This window comes from Marmota flaviventris, chromosome 11 (genome assembly GCF_047511675.1).
Source record: "Marmota flaviventris isolate mMarFla1 chromosome 11, mMarFla1.hap1, whole genome shotgun sequence".
In the NCBI taxonomy this organism is placed as follows: domain Eukaryota; kingdom Metazoa; phylum Chordata; class Mammalia; order Rodentia; family Sciuridae; genus Marmota; species Marmota flaviventris.
In genome coordinates, this window is record NC_092508.1 from 55,250,532 (window position 1) to 55,274,210 (window position 23,679).

Sequence of the window (23,679 nt, forward strand, 5' to 3'; positions counted from 1 at the left end):
TGTATGGTATCGATCTATCTGTCTGTCTATCTACTATTTTGACTATAAATCACTTTCCTTTCATTTAGTTTTTTTAAACTTTATTTATTTATTTATTTAATCTTTTTCAGCACTGGGGACTGAACCCAGGGATGCTTTACCATTGAGCTACATTCCAGCCCTCTGTGATTTTTGAGATAGGGTCTCACTAAGCTGCCCAGGCTGGCCTTATACTTGGGATCTTCCTGCCTCAGCCTCCTGAGTTGCTGGGATTACAGGAATGCCCAGCTATTTAGTCTTTGTATTACAATAGGGACATTATTTTGATTTTTAAAAATTAGAAATGTAAGGAAAAATAAAGAAACAAAAATAGATACAACAATTTACTGTACTTTTTGAAAAGGGAACACACAGGATAGGTTATTTGCTCAATCAGATATCTGGATTTATCATGGAGCTATGAAAATTAGGACAATATGTTGTTGGTCCAGAACTTGATAAAGTTGAATGACAGAATATAAGGGCAAGAAATAGGCCTATGCACATAGGAACTCTGTATATGACAGTGTGGTATGTCAAAATGAGGTATACTAAAAGACAATTCAACAAATGGAGCTATGAAAAAATGATTATTAATTTAGAAAAAATTAAAATTAATCTCTACCTATTTTTTAAATAAAAATAAATTCCAGATGGATTAAAATTTTAAATACAGAAAAAATGTAAAAATTAATACAATTTAGAGTAAAGTAGAATTTTTAAAATAAGACATAAAAAGAATTAACTGAAAAATTAATCAATGTGACTATGTTAAAATTAAGTACTCTAACTTAAAGAAAGTGAAAAGTTATAAACTGGAAGATGATGCTTACAATTCATATAATTGATATAGGATCAGCATATAAGTATATAAAGAACTCCTAAAATCAATAAAAATACTAACAACCCAACATAAAAAAATGAGCAAAAGATAAAAACAGACTTTTCACAGAAGAGAAAGAATATATAGCTAATAAACCTAAATTCTGACAATTGCAGGTGTTGGAAAGGATTCAGATTTACAGAATCTTATCCACTACTGGTGGGAATTTAAATTAGGGAAACTATTGTGGAAAGTGCTTTGATTTTATATGCTAACATTAAACATTCAAATAATGTAATAATACAACAATCTCACTTTAGCAGTATATACGAGAAAAGCTCTTAGATGTGTATACCAAGAAGCAAATATTAAAATGTGCATAAAAGTAAACTTTATTAAGTTCTGGATCAACACCATATTGTCCTAATTTCCATAGTTCCATTATAAATCCTAATATCCGATTGGGCAAATACCTACCCTGTATATTCCCAACACAGCAAAAACTTATTTTAAACTGCAATGCCCTTTAAAAGGGGTGAGTAAAATTTGGTACATCCACACAATAGAATATAAAACAATAGTTGAAACCAGTGAACCACAATGACATATGCAACAACATGGATGAATAAGATTAAGTGAAAAGTGTACATGGTATATGAACACTCTTCATAAAACTAAAATATCTAAAATGAAAATATGTTCAAGAAATTCATATAGCTATGAGCAGTGTATTTCCTGTAGTCTCAGCCACTCATGAGGCTGAAGCAAAAGGATTTCAAGTTCAAAACCAGCCCAGAGAGATCCTGTCTCTTATTTTTAAAAATTAAATTTTTAAAGGAATGAGGGTGTAGCTCAGTAGCAAATTTCTTGCCTAGCATGCACTAGGCCCTGGTTCCATCCACAACACAGCAAAACAAACAAAAACATACAGATACAATGAAGCTATATTTTTAAAAAGGAAGACAATGAAAACATGGAATTGGGTGGTTGGTCACTCAGAACAAGGGCGACAGGAAGATGGTTGGGGGAAAATATCCAGAGTAGGTTATGGTAAAGGTCCTACATCTTAGCTTTACTGGTGATTATTCTATTAAGACTGTACCTGACTAATAGTAGAAGAGAACTATGAACAGACCAATAAAGGTAATGTGTCAATGACTAAGAATTATGATCAATCAGTTTGTGCACTTAAAGCTTTTAAAACAGAAGAGAAAGGAAAATAAATTATGTGTGTGGGATATTATATATTACATATACGTTTTATTTCCAAATATGTAATAAAAAGGATCTTGGAAAATATTTGTTATAGAAGAGGGGATAAAGTATCTAATATGGTTGCAAACCACTACTCTAGCCAAAAGAGGGGTAGTTTTTACTATAACTCTGAATTTCTGTGACATTTCATATCACTCTTAAGGCACTGCATATATTAACTGGGCTGTAACTTTCTATGTACTTGTAGTATGTCCTCTGGGCTATAAATTTCTTGAAGGCTCATTGGAAACAATGCACAATGACTTCAGTGGAGGAGGCACTCATGAATTTGTTGAATTAGAAAAAGATTTAACTTAGAACTTTCAATTCTTTGAAAAGTAGGTTTAGTGAAGACATTAATTTATGCCAGATAATTGCCCTTCTCCATTTTGAAATTTATCAGGCACTCTTAGGAACATAATGTCTGAAGTACCAGAAGAACATCTACTCCTAGATAAAAGATGTTTAACTCAATAATTTTGGCCTATAATTGTTTAAGCCTAAAACTGTCTAGTGAGATTTTTAAAAACCTCAATAGCTTCATTTATAATAAAAGTAATAATAAAAGCTTAAGGTCTGGGGATATAGCTCAGTGGTAGAATGCAGAATGGTTGCCTAACATGTGTAAGACCCTTGGTTCAATCCTTGGTAATGATAAAAAAAGAAAACAAATAATAAGAATTAAAGTGCTATAGGTATTTACTATTGGCTAATGCTTTGTGTGATACTGACCTCCCTTAATGAAAATATTTTTGTCCCTGTTTTACCAATAAAAAAATTATTATCAGAGGTTAAGAACTTTCCATGGCTACTCTGTTGGTGATGACAGAACAGGAATTTAACATTAGATGGCTTCATAGTAAAATAGCCTCTTATAAATGTATGCTGTTAGCTGAGAACATTTTCATGTCTTGATAATTTTTTTGTTTATTGTTTTTATAGGTTCATTATAAGTAGAAGACCAGGTATATAGGATTTGCTTGGGCCAAAAAAAGGACAAAAAATCGTCTCTAAAAATGCTTACATGGCATCGAGATCCAGAGGCAAGGAATGTACTTGATATACTTAAAAAAGCAAAACAATGTTATTAAACACTTCAGGAGAAGGAAGTCACTATAATACTGTATTCAGAAACAATTCCTTCTAAAATCATTTGAAGTCTCTCATTCCCAAGCCATTCCCATACAGTAAGGCAGCAAGAGTCCTTGGGGGTGAGCAATAACATTCTACACACCTGGCAGAAACTCTGGCATAGGAAGAGAAGCCACCAGGAGTTCTATTTTGCATAAAAATCTCATAATTTCTTGAAAGAAATTGTTAAGTGCATTTAAAGGCTTAATGAGGTCCCCAAAGCAAAGTCCTGAACAAAGAAGGGAAATAAAATGCCTCAAAATCTTTGAAAGGTTCCAATAAGAAGGCTAGTTGCAGTGTCTAGGAAGAGATGGATAGCCACCAGAGCAGTGGTAGTAGACACTGAAAAGAAGTAATGATAGAGATTAAAGAGAAATATATAGGGAGATATTTCAGAGGCAAAAGAATCAGAACTTGATTGTTGAATGTGAGAGTGAGGGAGCAAGAAGCTTGAATAACATCCTTGCTTTCTAGTTTGGTCTCTTAGTCTACCAGCAACGACCCTGAGAATCTGTTCCACAGCACATGAGGTTGTCACAGAAAAGGCTTCAAAAACTAGTACAGCCCCTATATTACTGCTCAAATACCATGGCAACTGTCATCCAGTTCTTAGTCATTCTTTAAACTGGTGTGGTCTGAGGATAGTTAATTGTGTATACTGCATTAATCTTAAAAAGACAATTTAAAACATAATAAGGCAGTTGTCCAAATGGTCACTGATCAGGGATTATAGAGAAGACTTGTATCATGTTAGGCAACATTAAATGCAAATCTGTGTTGAGATAGGTGGATGACTGGTCATCAAAGGATCATGGATGACTCATACCATGGAAAAACTGTTTGCAAACTTTTCAAGCCAGAAAATGTGTTCAGAGGCTGATAACATTTTCTTTTAGGAATCTTATCTTTTGATCATGGGTTTCAAAGACATTTTCCATCAATTTTTAATTTTATTTCTATAGCAGAAATAGAAAAAGGTATACAGGATATATCTGGCTGTGAATGGTACCAGTTTTAGGGAAAAAAGTGATACTTCAATATTTTTTGCCTTTTGAAAATGAAAGCAGTGAAAGATGCTCAAATGAAGTAATTTGGGTAACAGCCCATCAATGCCTCCCACAGCAAGCTCCAACTCTGGGGAATGAATTTTCAATGGCAGTACCCACACAGTATCTTCTTTGCCAATTCCTTTTTATAGGCCATATCATTGTATAAAGTTAATTTGGACAAAACACCATAAACCCAGAAATAGAAACAGTTTGATCAAAAGCAAGGTATATTCAAGAAGGAACTACATTACTATTTAAAATACTAACAGAGATGGAACTACCCAAGAAAAAATTTAATCTCATAATGACGTTACCTAATCTTTCCAAGTGATCTGGTATAGAATCCTTTCAAAAAGTCTTGAAAGACTGAACATATGCTCCTAAACATCAGTCAACTACGTTACAAATTTGGCACTAATTTATTCTCTTTTTGTTTTGGGTACTGGGTATTGAACCCAAGGGTGCTTTACCACTGAGCTACATTCCCAGCCTTTTTTATTTTGAGATAGGGTCTCATTAAGTTGCTTAGGATTTCACCAAGTTGCCCAGGCTGACCTTGAACTTGTGATCCTCTTACCTTAGTCTCCTGAGTTGCCAGGATTACAGTTATGCACTACTGCACCCAGCTTAATTTATTCTTTTGTTCCCTGTTTTGCGTTCTGGGGAGTATAAAATAAGAGGAATTATAGCAGGAGGGTCAGTCCTACAATCATTAATGTTTGCATAGGGACAAAAAGTCAATCTGGACTCCAGAGAAAGTAAGAAAACTGAGCCTCCCAAAGTGGCCATCCTGAAGAAAATGGTCAAAAATGAATGGGACACAAAATAACCAGAAAACGGTTTTGCAAGAAGTTTTTCTTTTATTAAGAAAAATATTTGACCACAGCTATGGTTTAAATATTCATCAATAAGCAATGAAACCAACAACAATAACTAGTTATCTTTACAAAACAAAAAGAAATAATTACTCACAACTAGTTTTAAAAGAGACTGCCAAATAGAATACATGAAATTTAGTCATGTCACATTTTGGCAGGCAGAAACATAAATAAATTCAGAACCAAATATCATGCTTTTCAGCCCTGCCACACTATGCCTCAATGGAATTCTACACAGTAAATTTGCCTCCCCTTATTCAGCAAAATCCACCCTGAGTCCTAAGCCATTTCCTGAAAGCCCAATTCCTTTCTTTAAGGCATTAAATCATTTATTAACACAAATGCCTTCTTATTGCTGGGAATGGTATTACAGACTTACTTTTTTATATATGCTCCAGCTTTTAAGATTCTGTTGCAAACAAAATGATTCTTTGTGATTATTTATAATATCCTACCTAGTTTATTGCTTTCTAGAATTTCTATTGTTAATTAAAGGGCCTTCTTTCCTCCATCTCCCCTAAAAAGCCAATCTATTCCCCAAATGCCTATTAGAGACTAAATAAAAGTCAGTCTATCACAGCAGCAGTGATGGTCGTGCCAATTTCCCAGTGTGATTAGTACACTCGTTTTCATTTTGAAAATGACCCTACCCTCCATCTGTCTAAACCGAATGTCCTGCTTTTCATAAGCCAGGCCTCTGTAGTAGCATCACAAGGAAGAAGACACAGAATGGCTTCTCTCCTGCCCATTTCAGCTGCCAGGCTCACAGTTAGAAGAGAACTCCAACTGATTTCTGTAATGATCAAAGCAATGTACAGGACAGATGATCATCCTTTTATTTTTCATACATTTTCAAGAAGTCATTTGAAGGTAAATGCTTTCACGATGCAAATACAACTCTGTAAAACAGAATAAGGCTAAAAAGATAAAAGCCAATTTCCCATTTTCATGTTTTGCCATCTTGCCTTGATTTAATAGCAATTTACCCAAAATAGCAGTCAATATATAAGGATTTTAAAATATTGAGCTTTTTAAATATTAATTGTTTCCTAGGAGTAAATGTTAATCAGGCAGGTATAAAGAAGAGGACTCCTTACTTCCTTATTATTGAGTGACACTGGCCAGTGTCTCTCAACCTACATATCTCCCTGGATTGAAGACTGGAAAGAGTTACAGCTGGAGGACAGGTTTGAAAAAGCCTTGGCATAAGGTTTTAGTGGCTCCCTCAGCTTCTTTCTCTGGTGATCTTTTTTTTTTTTTTTTTTTTTTTTTTAAATATTATTAGTTGTAGTGGACACAATCTCGTTATTTTCTGTATTTATTATTATTTTTATGTGATGCTGAGGATTGAACCCAGTGTCTCACACATGCTAGGTGAATGCTCTATCACTGAACCACAACCCCAGTCCCTCTGGTGATCTTGTGTGGTGTCCAGAGCTACAGTCAATCCTCCTGGGATGGGTACTTCTGGCCTTTTGATGATATGCATGTAGTAGGCAGTTTCTTGTCTGATCCTATCCAGAAGAATACAGTTGTGGGTAACTTCTCAGTAAGGGAAAATAATGCCTAAGTGTGTGAAGTCAGCCACTTTATAATATACCATTCAGATGCTAGCTGAAGTCTCTTTCTAGCTGTAACAGGTGACCAGGATCTACACCATTGCCTACTAATTACTTCCTAACACCTGCTTACAAACACAATTCAGGTCAGAAAGTTCAAATTTCTGCTGCACAAAGATCAGTTGTTTTAATGGAAAAATCATGACAATTTTAAAGAGCAAGTTACTAATATTCCCTCAAAGATAGGCCCATACATGACACATGGATTAAGTTAATTCATCAGTTACTCTTTCCTTCTGAACACAGCTTTTAGACAGCAGGGTTCAGCCACTTCTTATCTACTTCTATGATCCTGGGAGGTTACTCAACCTTTCTGAGTCACAGGCTCTCCATCTGTAATTTGCAGAATTCAGGGTAGTTATTAAGATTAGTATATAAGTAGTAGAATTTCATGCAATAGTATGAAATTAGTATGTAATAGTATAATTAACATGTAAGGGATAGAATTTCATGCAATATGGTTGATATTGGCTCCAAAATTTATATACAGAAAAGATTTATGGGCAGCAATGAATTGAGGAGGCAGATAACATACCTGCTTTGAAGTCACTTTGACTTGGACTATTTACCTCAGGTGATAGGAAGGCCAATCTCAATTCCTTTATCTTGGAAGACTACACTCTGCCCCAGGTCACCTGCAGAAGTGCTTCATATGTATGATATTAGTATCTTGAAAACAACACAGTTTACAACTGGGTTAAACAAGTTTTGTAATTTTGAGTACTTCTCAAAAGTACTTCTAATTTGTAATAATTGAGTACTTCTCCAATATATAGCTGAAAAATTGTACTTATGCTCTCTTGAATTCTAGTTTCTAAGTCAATCATATCATGGCTTATCAGTGCCTCAATGTATTTTTATATGATAATTAAGTCCCTACTTTTTCACTGCTCCATCATGGGCACTATGAAGTTAAAAAGACATTATACAAAAATAGACCTGGGACACTAATGTGGAATCTATTCCAAATACATGACAAAGAAATAAAGAAAACCAAGAGTTATTTCTTGTACAATCTAGTAAATCTACACAGAGATCTTCAAACTAAGAATTTGAGATTAGAGGTGGGCGATTGTATTTTAACTGAAAAAAAAAAAAAAAAAATTCCCCCGCCCCTACTGGTAATGCAGATGGAACTCAAGAAATGCTCAACCACACAGCTACATGCCCAACAAACTCTCCACCGTACCCCCACCCTGCCACCATTTAAAATTAATTTTGGAACAGGGTCACCTAAGTTATCATGTTCCTAGAACTTTTGATCCTGCCTAGTCTCCCCAGTCGCTGAAATTGCAGGCCACCGGGCCTAGCTGGAAAAAAAAAAAATCCACTTTTTAATCGGCTCAATAATATCCAGAAACATATTTTCAAATATGAAAAGTAGAAGCTGAGTATCTGTCACTTACAAACCTACACATCACAAGCTGCTAACGTAGTTAAGAGAGAAAAGGAACAATGTGTAGGGAAGGTATACATATTAGTATTGCATATTTTTACCCTTGAAAAAGCCAAGGCATGCTTTTTACCAACGTTTCTACCTGGTAGTGAAAGTTAGAACACCAAAGCAGTGGCTATGGCCAGGTTTAACAGCTAACATTCACTCAGTAATGTTTGTCATTAAAAAAAAAAAAAAAAGAGGAGGTGAGAAATGATGCTTGGATCTAAAACTCAATTCTCTCTCACTACCAGTTAAGATGCACAGGACTTTTTCTCTGGCCAACCTCGCCACACGACCAAATAAGGACTCCTGCTAATTGTACTAATCTGTTCTTAGAAAGTGTGCCCTCAGGGCAACATAAAAAGAATCTACTCTGCTTCCAGGCCTATTACAAGAAGATAACCTTCTTTTACCATCCAGTTCCTAATTAAAAAAAGTAAAAATAAAACGCAAAATGAAACCACTTCTTTGCATCACAGGATGAATACTGAACATTGCAAGGAACCTCGGACCCTAAACCTTACTCCACCACACGAGACCGAGGAGGCATAATAGAAACACAATATACAACCTTCATTTTAAAGGAGGAATAAAGGCTGTTCACACCGCATCCCTCCAAGCGCCTAACCCATAAAGACAGAATAACGCCTCCCAGCATGCAGAGCGGCAACGCCCCGAGATCCCGCGCGACTGAAAAGATGCATGCCGGGAAGTGGAGTTTACGCCACTGAACGGCCTGAAGAATTTCGTCTCGCTAGCCCAGCTCCCTGCCACTACTCAGTCCTGAGTCATCCAAAACGAAACCAGAAGTTGAGACTCAGTCAGTGCTTCCTTTTTATTCCTAACCGGCTCCTTCCGCGGCAGGGTAAACCTCCGATCGACTTCCGTTTCCGGAGGTCTGGTTGCCTAGGAAACCAGCAAGCATCGCAATCCTGGCAGTTATGGCGGGGCTGAGCAGCACGCAGATCCCCGACGGGGAGTTCACCGCCGTCGTGTACCGGCTCATCCGCGACTCCCGCTACGCCGAGGCGGTGCAGCTGCTGGGTGCAGAGCTGCAGCGGAGCCCCAGGAGCCGCGCCGGCCTGTCGCTGCTGGGCTACTGCTACTACCGCCTGCAGGAGTTCGCGCTGGCCGCTGAGTGCTATGAGCAGCTGGGCCAGCTGCACCCAGAACTCGAGCAGTACCGCCTGTATCAGGCCCAGGCTCTGTACAAGGCCGGCCTTTATCCAGAGGCCACGCGGGTGGCCTTCCTCCTCCTGGACAATCCCGCCTACCACAGCCAGGTCCTCCGCCTGCAAGCTGCTATCAAGTACAGTGAGGGTGACCTGCCAGGGGCCAGGAGCCTGGTGGAGCAGCTGCTGAGTGAGGAAGGGGGGGAAGAGAGTGGAAGTGAGAATGAGCCTGATGGTCAGATCAACCTGGGTTGTTTGCTGTACAAGGAGGGACACTACGAAGCTGCCTGTGCCAAATTCTTTGCGGCCCTGCAGGCTTCAGGCTACCAGCCTGACCTTTCCTACAACTTGGCACTGGCCTATTATAGTAACAGGCACTATGCCCCGGCTCTGAAGCATATTGCCGACATTATTGAGCGTGGTATCCGTCAGCACCCAGAGCTTGGTGTGGGCATGACCACGGAGGGCATTGATGTTCGCAGTGTTGGCAACACTTTAGTCCTCCACCAGACTGCTCTGGTGGAAGCCTTCAACCTTAAGGCAGCCATAGAATACCAGCTGAGAAACTATGAGGCAGCCCAGGAAGCTCTCACTGACATGCCACCTAGGGCAGAGGAAGAATTGGACCCTGTGACCCTGCACAACCAGGCACTCATGAATATGGATGCCAAGCCTACAGAAGGGTTTGAGAAGCTACAGTTTTTGCTCCAACAGAACCCCTTCCCCCCAGAGACTTTTGGCAATCTTTTGCTGCTCTACTGTAAATATGAGTATTTTGACCTGGCAGCAGATGTCCTGGCAGAAAATGCCCATTTGACTTATAAATTCCTCACACCCTATCTCTATGACTTCTTGGATGCCCTGATCACTTGCCAGACAGCTCCTGAAGAAGCTTTCATTAAGCTTGATGGCCTAGCAGGGATGCTGACTGAGCAGCTTCGTAAACTTACCATACAAGTACAGGAAGCAAGACACAATAGAGATGAAGAAGCTGTCAAAAAGGTGGTGAATGAATATGATGAAGCCCTTGAGAAATACATTCCTGTGCTGATGGCCCAGGCAAAGATCTACTGGAATCTTGAAAATTATTTGATGGTAGAAAAGATTTTCCGCAAATCTGTGGAATTCTGTAATGACCATGATGTGTGGAAGTTGAATGTGGCTCATGTTCTGTTCATGCAGGAGAACAAATACAAAGAAGCCATTGGTTTCTATGAACCCATCGTCAAGAAGCACTATGATAACATCCTGAATGTCAGTGCTATTGTATTAGCTAACCTCTGTGTTTCCTATATTATGACAAGTCAAAATGAAGAAGCAGAGGAGCTGATGAGGAAGATTGAAAAGGAGGAAGAGCAGCTGTCCTATGATGACCCAGACAGGAAAATCTACCATCTCTGCATTGTGAATTTGGTGATAGGAACACTTTATTGTGCCAAAGGAAATTATGACTTTGGTATCTCTCGAGTTATCAAAAGCTTGGAACCTTACAGTAAAAAGCTAGGAACTGATACCTGGTATTATGCCAAAAGATGCTTCCTGTCCTTATTAGAAAACATGTCAAAGCACACAATCATGCTTCGTGACAATGTTATTCAAGAATGTGTGCAGTTTCTAGAACACTGTGAACTTTATGGCAGAAACATACCTGCTGTTATAGAACAACCCTTGGAAGAAGAAAGAATTCATATTGGAAAGAACACAGTCACATATGAGTCCAGACAGTTAAGAGCTTTGATTTATGAGATTATAGGATGGAATATATAGTTATAGATGATGACTTTGTTGGAATAGCTTTGTTATATAAATTTTGTACTATTTTTCTATATTTAGCCTTTGGCATTTATATTTGTTATATGTTGCACTTTGTACACTTTAGTATTATAAAAAATATTAGATAAACTTTCATTTTTAAATTCCCCACAGAATGAAATATCTTAAGAACTGTTTTCCCAGAAAGAATTGTCAAAAGTTAAAAACTGATATGGGATGTTATGTCTTTTAGAACTTATTACTTGTTTCCTTTTGTTATTGTTTGTGCTCTTATGTATCTTGAGGCAACCTTATATATATTACATTACCTAGGGACCAGTCACTAAATCCAGAATTGAGTAGTAGCTAATGTGTAAGGACTTCTAGGTTTTTAATAATTTCAAAGATTGTTGTGTTCTCACAACTTGCCCTCATGTTAATGTATGATATAGATTTTTACAGAGTTTAGGATATCTTTCCTGTTTTAGGATATTTGGTTTTCCAAATAGATAAATTTTTTAGTTAACCAAAATTCCTTAGGTTTTATATATATTTTTTAACATGCAAGATTCAGTGGCAGATCTTGTTCATTTAACAAATTATGATGCTATGTTGCAGAGACAATAAATCATTAAAAGAAACCGATTTCCAAGATTTTGTTTTGGTCCATTTGTTAATAACCTGAATACGTGAAAAAGATAGACTGTTATTATTTTTTATGATAACTTTGTTTTCATTTATCTTTTACAGTGACTGAGAGCATCTCTTGAGAATTCAGTTCTTAATTCCTACCTTTGTGTCTACAATTTAGGATATGCTGTTGTTTCCATGTTGTAGTGTTTTGGATAAGGACAAATCTTCCATGCTATTCCCACGTTGCCTTCTTACCCATCCCTAAAACTTTTTATACACCTATCTCTGATGAATAGTCAATTGTGAAACCTTTTGTAGATTCATAGTTAGTTTCAATATACAACTCCCAATAGTGTTTTCAAGTTCCCTTTGGGAACCCACTGATTCTGATCAGGTGTTTTATTTTCTGAATCCTAATGAAGTTTATTATCTGTTTCTCCCCACCTCACCCCTTTCTCCAATGACCTGTTTTAGAAAAAAAAAAAAAAAAGAAATGAAAGGTTAAATCATATGAAATTGCTGCTTTTGACAGTTTTTAACCTATGAAATTAGCAATTTCTTATTGTTCAACATAATCAATTTCTACAAAATGAGATTTTTTTTTTCCCCTTTGGGGAGAAACTCATAAGTCACATACGTACTCAGATGTAGGTTCAGCATAATTTCCCAGTAGCATGAAGGCTGGCACTCAGATCTATTAGATCAGAAATTACTTTAACTATCACTTACCAGTGATAGTTTATTCCACATTTGGAGAACAATGTTTATATGACCTCTTCAGTGCGTCTCACATCCCATTCTATGTATGGGAAATATTTTTTGTTTACCAATTTCTGTATTAAGTGTTGCTACAATCACTCCATGATAGCGCCTCAGTCTACATAGCCCCTTAAGATTTGATTTGGAAAGTAATTGAACTTATTTTCTTCACTCACAGTAAAATTCTGGGGTTTTTTTTTTTTTTTTTCCTCTAAACCAAACCACTTTTTTTTTTTTTTTTTTTTTTTTCCTAAAGAGAGAAAAGTATAAAATAAGTAATGTTAGCCACTCAAATGTTTTCCAGATTTCCTTTTGCAAATAGCCTGGCCTTTATTCAGCCAAAATTTATTTAACCAGGTGCTATGTGTTTGTGGTTTCCATGTATGTCTAATTTAACTTTGCAGAACATAAAAAGCTTTTCAGAACAAGTTTTTAGTCCCTTGTTGCTGGGCAGTTGGGATTTCCTGGAAAGTAATGCATCAGGAAATCCTGACTGCTGCTACCACTGACTAAAGGAATAAAGGTCATTTTTCCCCTTAACCAGGCTCTCCACTGAAGTAAGTACTTACCTGGATTCACATGGTTGTTAGTGACAACAGTCTCCTGAACCATATTTAAAAAGTTCACTGGCCTGGAGGAGTTTGGGGAGAGTGAGAGCATTCTTAACTTCCCCAGGCATTGACTGTCCTTTATTTTTAGGGTATACATCTGATGCTTTTTTTTTAACCCAGGGCCTTGTGCATGCCAGGAAAGTGTTCTATCACTAAGCTATATCCCCAGTCTCAGGATATATATCTTTTAAATTCATGTTCAAAGTACCCTGGCTCTATTTCTTGGTAGTAAAAGGCAAGTGGCTTTACAATGACTCCATAGTTTGCTATTTGATCAAAAGCCTCCATCTTTGGCTGTGGCCGTGGCTCAGGGGTAGAGCGCTTGCCTGGCACACATGAGGCCCTGGATTAGATCCTCAGTACCACATAAAAGTAAGGTGAAGGTATATATAAAATATATAAATTTATATATATATATATATATAAATATAATTTTAAAGCCTCCATCTTTAAAGCTCTGACAAAAAGCTTTATTCTATGCTCCCAGAGCATACCTAACAGTGTCAAAAGCATTTTTCTTGACAAACGGGGAGATTTCCCTGTATTGCTAAAGCTTTTCCTTGTAAGATTTCTTCATAATATCTGTAGTCTATTTTGAAGGTATCAAATGCAAGACCAGTATTCCTTAATCTTAGCAACTTTCTGACCTCAACACATGCACATACAGAATCTGAGCTTGTGTTTGTATACAAGTAGTTATATCCATTTTCTCAGAAATGAACTTTTTTTCCCCCCATTTTTTAGTGGTACTGAGGATTAAATTCAGGGATACTATATAAATGAATTATATTCCAAGCCCCCCCCCTTTTTTTTTTTGAGAAAGGGTCTCACTAAATTGCCCAGGTTGGCCACAAAACTTGCAATCCTCCTGCCTCAGCATCCCTAGTTGCTGGGATTATAGGCATAAACAAGAACTTAATATTAGTGTAGAACCACTACAAACAGAATCCTTTGATCATGACATGATATGCCAGCCAAAGGATTTGTATTCTTCATGACAGTTCCTCTTTGTGACCTCAGCTGTGGCATGATGTCTGCACTAATACCATCTATGAAAGTTGGGCAAACTCTAACCCAGTCTTGGGAAGCAGACCACTGGGAGCTGGGAGAATTTTATGGAGAAGGAGGTGAATCATTTGTAATTAGACAGTTTTACTCTCTGGATGTGATGAAGCATGGAGTGTGATACAGGTGGTGTGTGTGTGTGTGTGTGTGTGTGTGTGTGTATATATATATACATACATACATACATACATATATATATATAGTCATAATAGGTTTGGCTCAACATTACAGTGATTTGTTTTTAGAGAGCTATATGTTAAACTTCCAAAGACATAAAATTATTAGGAAATGTGAGATAAGAAAGGGCAAATGACTTGGATGGGAAGTTTTAAGAAAGCAACTTTCTGACCCTGCTGCCCCACAAATCCTCTCCTGGGTTTACTTCCACAATGGAGTCCCAGGGCGTGAGCAGTGCTGAAGTCCAATTCTAGGTAAGCAGACTGGCTGCCTAAACCACCTCATTTTAAAAGAATAACATCACCAAAGACAAAATTTTCATTTCAAGTGAACATCAACATTTTCAAATAGAATTTTTTGTTTTAGGTTCCTTTTTTTCTTCCTTAATGACCATGGAAAATCTGGAAACATCTGAGAGCTGTGCTTTTCTAAGGGCATTCCCTGCTCCACTGAGTAGCTTCCTGGTATCAGTGTGACTTGCAGCTCAATGCCTTTTAACTTTAGCATGACACCCAGTATCTCTTATCCAGTGTTGACCTCCTTCTGCTAAAATTACACTTGGGTTTTCCATATTTTTTACTTATTGAGCCACGCCCTTAGTGTTAAGCCAAACAGCACATTTTTTGATGAACAGATGACTCCAGGTTCTTAGTTGTCCAACTACATAATCTGACCATAACCACCAGATTCTAAACTTAGATTAGATTTTAAACTTAGATTATAACAGAACTTTTTTTTTTTTTAAACACTTCTTTCACTCTCCAGCCTCTCTGGAAAATGTCTGACTTACAGAAATAGGTTACATTTTAAAGTGCAGCTCAGAGAGTACAAAATTAGTCAAAACTGCAAATTTACTAAGTCATCAGATGCAGCACTTGCACTTGAGTTTCATATTAAACCCATAAACTCATCCATGCAGGACACTGTGGAGTAAACATTTACATAGCAAGACAGCAACTGATTCAAAAGACTTTCTGCTATTTCTGTGATATGTGTTCCTGAAGAAAGCAGCTTTCACCTGGTAGTAGGGGACTGTATTTCCTTACTCGTCCCCTCTATAAAGGACAATGACTAATAATCTGCTTTAAAAAGCAGAAATTCTGGGGCTGGGGCTGGGGCTCAGTGGTAGAGTGCTCACCTAGCATGCATGAGGCACTGGGTTTGATCCTCAGCACCACAGAAAAATAAAGATATTGTGTCCACCTAAAACAAATATATATATATATAAAAGCAGAAATTCTGTACAAACCATAGTTACCCTGCACTCTGCAGTGAAGCAGCCAGCAGCACAGTGGTATAGGGTATAGTCATACTCAACTGCATAACCCAACAATGTCACTTTCTACCACTAAGGGTGTTTCTTAACTAACTTTTTTTCATCAATAAAAAGGGGATAATTCCACTTCCTTGACAGTAGTGCTGTGAAAACAAAATTGCCTCTTTCCACAGTCTGGCATTTGAAGGGTAAATTAAAAATTAAATAATTAATAGTAAATTTTAGGGCAGTGTTCAGCACAAGTACATAGACTCAACTGGAATCACTGAGAAGGGTTAGAAGGGACCTTATAGATTTTCATTTTACAAAATAGGGAAAGTGATGTATATGGATAGAGAAAAATGATGCATACCCAGAAGGTCTAGAGTTGTTTCCACTTTGTTCTTAACCTTTAGAACCCCATCATTTCCTATTTTACAGCTTCATGGTGAGACAGACTTTTTTTTTTTTTTTCCCCAGCATAATGAAGTACAATGGATATGGCTGAATTATGTGCAAGGATGGATTTCAGAATTTGTCCATCAGCCAATAGTAGGCCCCGGGTTTATGAGTCTTCTGGAAAGACGTGCCCCTGAGGACAAACACAGGCAAAAGTAAACTTCACGTCTTTTCCTGACTGGGTAGCACAGGAAATTGGGGCAGCAAGCTTTATCCGTATTTGAGTCTGGCAGCTAACAATGTTAAGTTAAGCAAACATGATTGTGTATTTAATGTTTGGTTAACAGATACTGACTCACTGAGTAAAAAGACTATTTGTGGACAAAATGTAAAAATATGAGGTGGACAACAGTATGTCAAATGGAATCTAAATGCTTGTTCATGGTTGGAAGATCAGATGGTGGGTCAAGCAATCCCTTATAGAGTACCTGTTGTCTGCCACTATTTAGATGAGAATACAGACAGTATTTGTCTCAATTTTACGAATGATACAAAGCTGGATGGGACAGAAAATATTCTGGGTACAGGTCAAAATCTTAAGATTCTGAAAATCTGGAGCAAAACCTACTAAGAGAACAAATTTTAGTGGGGATAAATAAAGTAACAGGAAAAGGAGCCTTAGAAAAATCACCTCCAGGTAAATGTGAATAAAATGTCACATGCAGAGAAAATAACCCTGTTAAATTTAATTTCAGTGTGCATGGAGAGTGCAATGCCCAGCAAACATGCATTTATTAGTGACTATAATAAGGGAAGCATTGGTCAACCTCTGGTATATTTGTATTCAGGCCTACACAACTCACTTTAAAAACTGGGCACATGTAGAGAAGATTAGGATGGTGAAGGGTCTGAGAAATGACAGGAGCAAACGCTGACTGGAAAAGGTCTGAGGGCCCATGAGATCAGTCTTTAAACACCTGAAGAACTACACTTCAACAGAACAAATGGCCAATTCTTTATGACTACAGAAGGCAGGACAATGTATTAGTGGGTAGAAGTAAAAGGAACACAGGTTAAATGAAATCAGTATGAAGTAAATAAAAATTTCTGTAACAATAAGCTGTTTTGATATTATTTTATTTGTTCCCAGCACATCTTAAAAAAAAAAAAATCACACATGGGCATTTGCTTATAGAACAGTACACTGGAGGGAAACCAATAAAAGAGAATCTGAACATACACCGAAATCACAGTACATAGACTATGTTTTGAGCCCTTGTGGAAAACAACATGGCTCAGTATGAATTGACAACGCTATACTGGAATCTCTCAGGAACTTCCCTTCCCACTACATATCCACTTTTAGACTATAAATGTAAAGAGAAGAACTGTATGCATTAGTTACAGCAGTAAAATGGCTTACATACAAGTGCTTACCCACACATAATTCCCAAAAGATTACTAGAGTACTGGCAGGAATACGCACTGCCTTGGAGGAAGACTCAGGATAAGATTTTATTCAAGTTGTATCAGAGCCAAAGTATTTCACAGGCTTAGCAAAAATGGACAAAAATTAATATGACCTACACATAATTCTCATAAGATTTACCACTGTTCAGGAACAAAAATATTTATTAATCGGAAGGCAAAATCACACAAAAGGACTGACACACAATATAAAGAATAGACCCCACTCCCCCTTCCAGGCTCTGCTCCCCAGGGACCATGTGAGCAGACATCCAAAGCACAGAGCAAGTGTCTCAAGGCTGGGTGAATAGCCACACTTCAGAGCTACCAGGTTGGGACAGTAGGAATGAAAATGTAGGGATGAAAATTCCTGTTGACTGATTAGTACCTCATCTGTATGTGAGGGTACAAGTCCACCATACAATTAATTAAATATGCTAGATGAGCCAAACCAACAATGGAGAGGATTATCAGATTAATGCACAACTACTTAATTCCTGACATGTTTTTAAAGAGGAATAGCCTTGAGCTGATAAATAACCTCTGTCTTTAAAGACTTGTCCTCTTCTTCTCATTTTAAATGGCTATTTCATGATGGGGGTGGGGGGGGGGCAGAGGAAATCCCAAAAAGGCACTGTGAACAAGGGGGTACTATTTAAGTAGCTCAGTAAATAACTATTTATAGAAACTATACCAGTATAAGCATGTCATGTTCTTTTTGAATATCCAATTAAGAGTTAAAACATGTTTCATGTGGGGTGCTTAAGGTGGTCATGAAAAACACTGCCAACAATAAGGTGCCTTAAAAACATGTATATATGTTACTTAGAAATCTACATGAAAACCAGATTTCTCTCTCTCTCTTTCAGAATGGGAATTCAGAACACCTGAAAAATTTTACTAGCAATACTTAATGTATTATTTTTCCTGTGTGAAAAATATATAAAATAATATCCTTTGGGAACCTAAAAAGAAATAATTTCACAGACCTAAAGTTAACTGAATTCAGTGATGGCTCTTTGGCTTGAGTATGATAGATATTTGTTAAGGAATTAAATTCTATAGTTAGAAAAGCAAGAGAAAGCTCATTCTTTGAGATTCTTCCAAGGTTTTTAAAGGGAATTCTTTATAATTACAAAAAACTAAATGCCTCCTAAGAATTTAACATTGATTTTTAAAATAATTAGAGATTGATACAACCTAGCTAATGACAGACTGTTAGTAATCCAAACAGATTTAGTCATAGGTTATACCTGATTAGGCTACATCAATAAAACAATAAAAACTAATTTCCTATTTTCAGATCAGTGGAAATATTAAGATGATAGACTAAAGATGAAAGAAAAACCCATATGCAAATAGAACAAATAACACCTTGACACTCCCTTTGAGGAAAAAAAAAACTTAGACCCAAGTCCAGTTTATTAATAATACGTTTCTATAATCTCTCAACATTATACAAGCAATTTTTACAGTTAAATTTCACACTGAAGACAAACACTATTTGGCTTAGGGAACAGAAAGCTGAGTAACTTACATCCTTCATATCAGTCAGTATATTTCAACAGTTTCAGTAAACCTTTCACACTTTCTGGATTTCAGCATCAACGTATAAGTTCATTTTTTTTCCCCTTTCCTTTTCAGGAAAGTGATATTAGTAAGAATTAAATGAATATGTTGACATATGGCTCATTTGGGAACATGAAGCCTTGGGCAAAGCCAAGCTTCCATAACTCAAAGCAAAGGTGAAACAGCGAACTCTTCAATCCTAAACTGGCACCTGTAACACTTTCTGCTTTTTTTCCTACCATGAGCTAAGCCCTAATTAAAATCAAAGTTGCTAAATCTTAAGTGATAAACAAAAAGCTACTAAAGCTGTCCTTTACTCTTATCTCAGTTCCTTAAAATGTAGATATGCTTTCCACAGCATTCCATTTGGCTGCCTCAAGCACCACCACATGCAATTTGTGAATCAATCCATATTGAATAAGTGTGTTCTAATATTGATATGGAATAGAAGCTCATCCAAACCCAGCCCATTTGAAGACTTGAGGGAACACACTGCAGTTTAGGACTTCACAGCTTCTCTGATTGACTGCAGTTAAGAAGTAGCTCTGAAAAAATGACAAGGGAAAATCTCTGGGGCCAACATGCAGAAAGGCATTGTCAAAATGCAAGCTAGGACTTAGTTACTAATATTCTGAAAAAAAAAAAAAAAAAAAAAAAAAAAAGGTTTCCTTGCAACCATCTGCATCTGGTATATTATGCACACTGATGGCAGCTCATCCTTTATTGCATTTTTTTGTTTTCCAAATCAACACAGCTATGTCAACTAGATGGCTTCCAGCTTCACAAATAACTTTACAGTAATAGTCCCACAATATGCAAGCGCTTTTAGGAAGAAAACTCCTAATTATTCAGAAGCAGAAGAATGCAATCCTCTTTTCTGTGGTAAATACTGGGCACAATTAACACCTGACTTCCACAATTCTTACCCAAAATAAAAAAGCTCAAGACTAACTCACTTTTGCACTACTATAAATTGCACCAAACATTAAGGCAACAGTTTCTCTAAGGGCCAATAAGAGACCTGTTCATATTAGGTCTCTTCAATTCCATTTCTCACTAGCAGCAAGTTCCCATTACCACTGAAAACCCAACCAAGTAAGACATCAGCAAAATATAAGCAAAATATTACAAACATGACTAGCTTAAGAAAGTCAGTGTTACCCAGTTAGAAAACCAAATAGGCTATGGGTCTTCAGAATTTTAAATAAACTTGTCCAGAATTAGTTAAGAAGCCTCACATAGACAATGTTCTCCAGGCTTTAACTTTCATGAAGCCATTTTCAGATACTTCAAAAATAAGAGGTATGGTTTAAGTGCTTCTGTGCATATTCATGAACTCAGTGCTCCAGACACTAAGTCTGTACTCAGGCACCTCCCAGATATGAGTGTGTCAAAGCTGGGTGAAGGCTTTCTGATTTACTAAATCAGAGTGAAACAGTACTGATGAACGTTCTTGCGTTTCAAAATGATCCCTGTAGAAATGATTCCAACTACAAAATATAGTCACCATTATAAAATTAAGGTTGGGAAGGCCTGTATACATGGAGAAAGAAACACAAAAACATAAATCACTAATTTCCATAAGGTTCATGTAGAATAGTGACCACAACAATTCCAGGTGTTACCTTTATAGATTCTTAATATCTAATACAGATTTGTGAGGTTGTTGAAATCTCAACTCCCTGGGAAAGAATACTAGAACAATCACATGCAAAGGAATGGATCTGCTTGTGAATCCGTTTTATTTTTTAAAATTGCTCAGAAACATGTATACACTTTCAGTGAGATATTAGTACCTTACTAAATTTTACATTTTGATCACCAATTAGAGAAATCATCGTCATGAATAGATGCATTTTATAAAGTTGAGAATATGATCATTCTAGAGGCAATTTCCTCATCAAGTGTCCAACTATTTCAAATCATCGAGGGTTTTAAGCATAGATTTGCTGGAAATTTTATAATTAAAAATAAATCACCAATGAAGAGAGGCAGCTTCTAAAAATACATAGTTTTAGTTTTTGTCGTTACACTAGTACTTAATTTTGATTTGTTTACAGATTTAATTTTGTTAGTTTGAGGCCAATTTTAATAGTTAAAAATTATCATTTTGAAGTCTTAAAAATACATTTTGTCAAATTTAAATTTTCACTTTTCTGGTTAAGGCTACTTCAGATAAAAAAGATAGTAAACTGCCCCAAAATAGTTTGGAGTTGTTGCTACACAGAGTGTCCTTTCAAAGGATCATCTGCATTTTGACATATATTATCTGATTAAATATTAGTTTTAAAAAATTATCAAAAGTTAGGTATTGCAGTAAGAAAAGAATCCATCTTAAAATGTAAAACATGAACCAAACAGACAGTGATTTAAAGTAATAATTTCATTCATTTTAATAGCCAGGTTAAATGTAAAAATGTTTGCTAAATGTGATTAATGCTTTCTTTATTACGTAAGAAATATAATATTTCAAACTTCTGATTATGGTATATGCATTAATACATTTTTTAAAAAATTTAGGTTAAACCAGTAATTCAAAAAAAGGCATTAAACCATTATTAAAAACTAATTTGAAACTTATTTTCACATGAAAATTTACCATGCTATTTGGGTTAATTTAAAAAATTAAAGATTTTTGTCATTGAAACTGTTGAGGCTTTCAAATCCAAATGCTAAATCATGACTGTTTCTTTAGCTAAAGGGCTCTTTCAGCTGGAGACATTAGGGTCAGGAGTCTTCCTTCTGTTCCTGTTGCAGCTTCTGCAGCTCAGCAACAAGCATGGGACAGGAGAAACACTGGGACTCAGGGTGGATAAAGGCATTCATTTCATAGTAAACCTGTCCTTCACAGGAATAAGTGAGGGATAAGTCAGCTTTTCTTACAAAACATACTATGAATGATCTCAGTGATGCAAATACAAACTCATATCTCAGCAGAAAGAGAAACATCAAGAACAAAAATGTGTCCCCTCACAGAGTAATTCCTATACTAGTAATTACAACTGTATACTAATTTCAAAGAAAACTGTAGGCCAAGCACCTTATAGAATTGAAGGCCTCCTAATAACAGGTTGCCTATATTCTTTCCTCCCTTAATGTCCTATCACAGTATAACATGTTCTTAGAAAACATATACCTGTATCACTCCTCAGTGGACTCTTTTCCTAGATATCTGCTTCCCAAAAACGTTCTTTTTTTTAAAAAAAGGCCAGAGAAGCAATAGATGATACCCAAAGCTGCCTTTGTTCCTCAAGAGGAAGCATTAATCTAAAACAGCAGGCAGCATCTTCCTCTGAAGTATCTGGTAGCCTTGTGATGCTTGACTAAAATTTGAAATTATAAACAGCTGGCTGTAAACTGATATACCTACACTGAGAGAGATTTAAGAACACCATCTGTCAATCCATAGATGTGGAAACAAAACTACAGAATGAAAGCAAACTTATGTTAAACCAACAATCAAATGTAGCCAAAATATAGTCCATAATGTATCTGATTACTGGTATAACCATATAGCTCAAGGCTTAAAAAAAAAAAAAAAGGTGACATTTTTCATAATGATACTAATGGATTTATAAAAGGTTTCTATTTCCAAAGATATTACTGGGGTCCACATATTCCTTGACAGACTTCAGCATTCCAAAGCCGACATCGGAGATACTTTCCTTTAGCCACTGCTTCCGCAACTTGCCCACTGGAAAAACAAAATCAAAAATGCTTCAATATACACTATGATGCTGGGAACCAATCAATCTTGTGACCACGAGTGAACAAACACTGTTTGATAAATGCTTTTATTCAAAAATGAGAAATGTTTTGCTTTATTTGATTTATTGAGCCCACCAGACTATCAAGCTCATTAAGCTCAATGCATTCCCAGGGGAAGTCTGTGCTACACAGTGTCTCCTTTCTCTGTAAACTATGAAATGGAGATTGAAGGAAGCTTGGACTGAGATTACAGCCCATTTTACAAATAAAAATGATGATTAAAACATGCATTTCAAAAGAACCCACCCCCATCTTAACTACTAAAACATACCAAGTTTCAGAGAAAATAAAGTTAACTAAAGAAAAACATCACATTGGGATGAATTTGTTGGCAAAGCTTTGCAAAACTAACAGTACAGATCCTTAAAATATTTTAAGGAGCACAAAGACTTTTCCAAAAAAAAATCTGAATCTTTAACAGGCTTATAGGGAAAAAAAAATTTAGCTGTGAAGCTTTCTGTTTACATTTTCTTGTCACAGGCTTTTAAATAAATTTGCATGTTCCCAAATAATGGTTACTTTCTTCCTATTGTTTTTTCTAATTAAGAAATATTTTTGGCACTGAAAAAAATCAGATGCCTAATCCATTTTAACCTTAATCTTTTGCTTTATCAACTATCATGTTCTTATTCTTTGTTTCTAAGTCTTACTAATTTAATTTGAGAATGAAGTAACATAATAATTAGCAGCATGAATTATACTTTAAAAGGCATTCAATGAAAAACAAAACTTTTCTAAATATAACTTTTATAAGAAAGGATATGTAAAAGAATTCTGAACTGTCAACTTAATTTGGCACTGAAAAACAAAGCAATATGCTGACTTATCTGTGGCAAAATAAG

The 23,679-nt window shown here is 36.3% G+C and overlaps 2 protein-coding genes across 2 annotated transcripts in view; one reads left to right on the forward strand and one right to left on the reverse strand.

Annotated features, from left to right (window-relative positions):
- Positions 1–8,951: 8,951 nt before the first annotated feature.
- On the forward strand, positions 8,952–11,767 carry Ift70b (intraflagellar transport 70B). The gene has a single exon (XM_027946127.3). It carries the CDS (start codon positions 9,152–9,154, stop codon positions 11,147–11,149), a length of 1,998 nt encoding a protein of 665 aa, XP_027801928.1. The 5' UTR covers positions 8,952–9,151; the 3' UTR covers positions 11,150–11,767.
- A 5,387-nt stretch (positions 11,768–17,154) lies between these two features.
- The window catches only part of Agps (alkylglycerone phosphate synthase), a 136,812-nt gene continuing 130,287 nt past the window's right edge, over positions 17,155–23,679 (reverse strand). Inside the window, exon 20 of the mRNA XM_027946024.2 lies at positions 17,155–22,763. Within this exon, the coding sequence (XP_027801825.2) occupies positions 22,642–22,763 (122 nt within the window). The 3' untranslated portion in view covers positions 17,155–22,641. The remainder of the gene's footprint in view (positions 22,764–23,679) is intronic.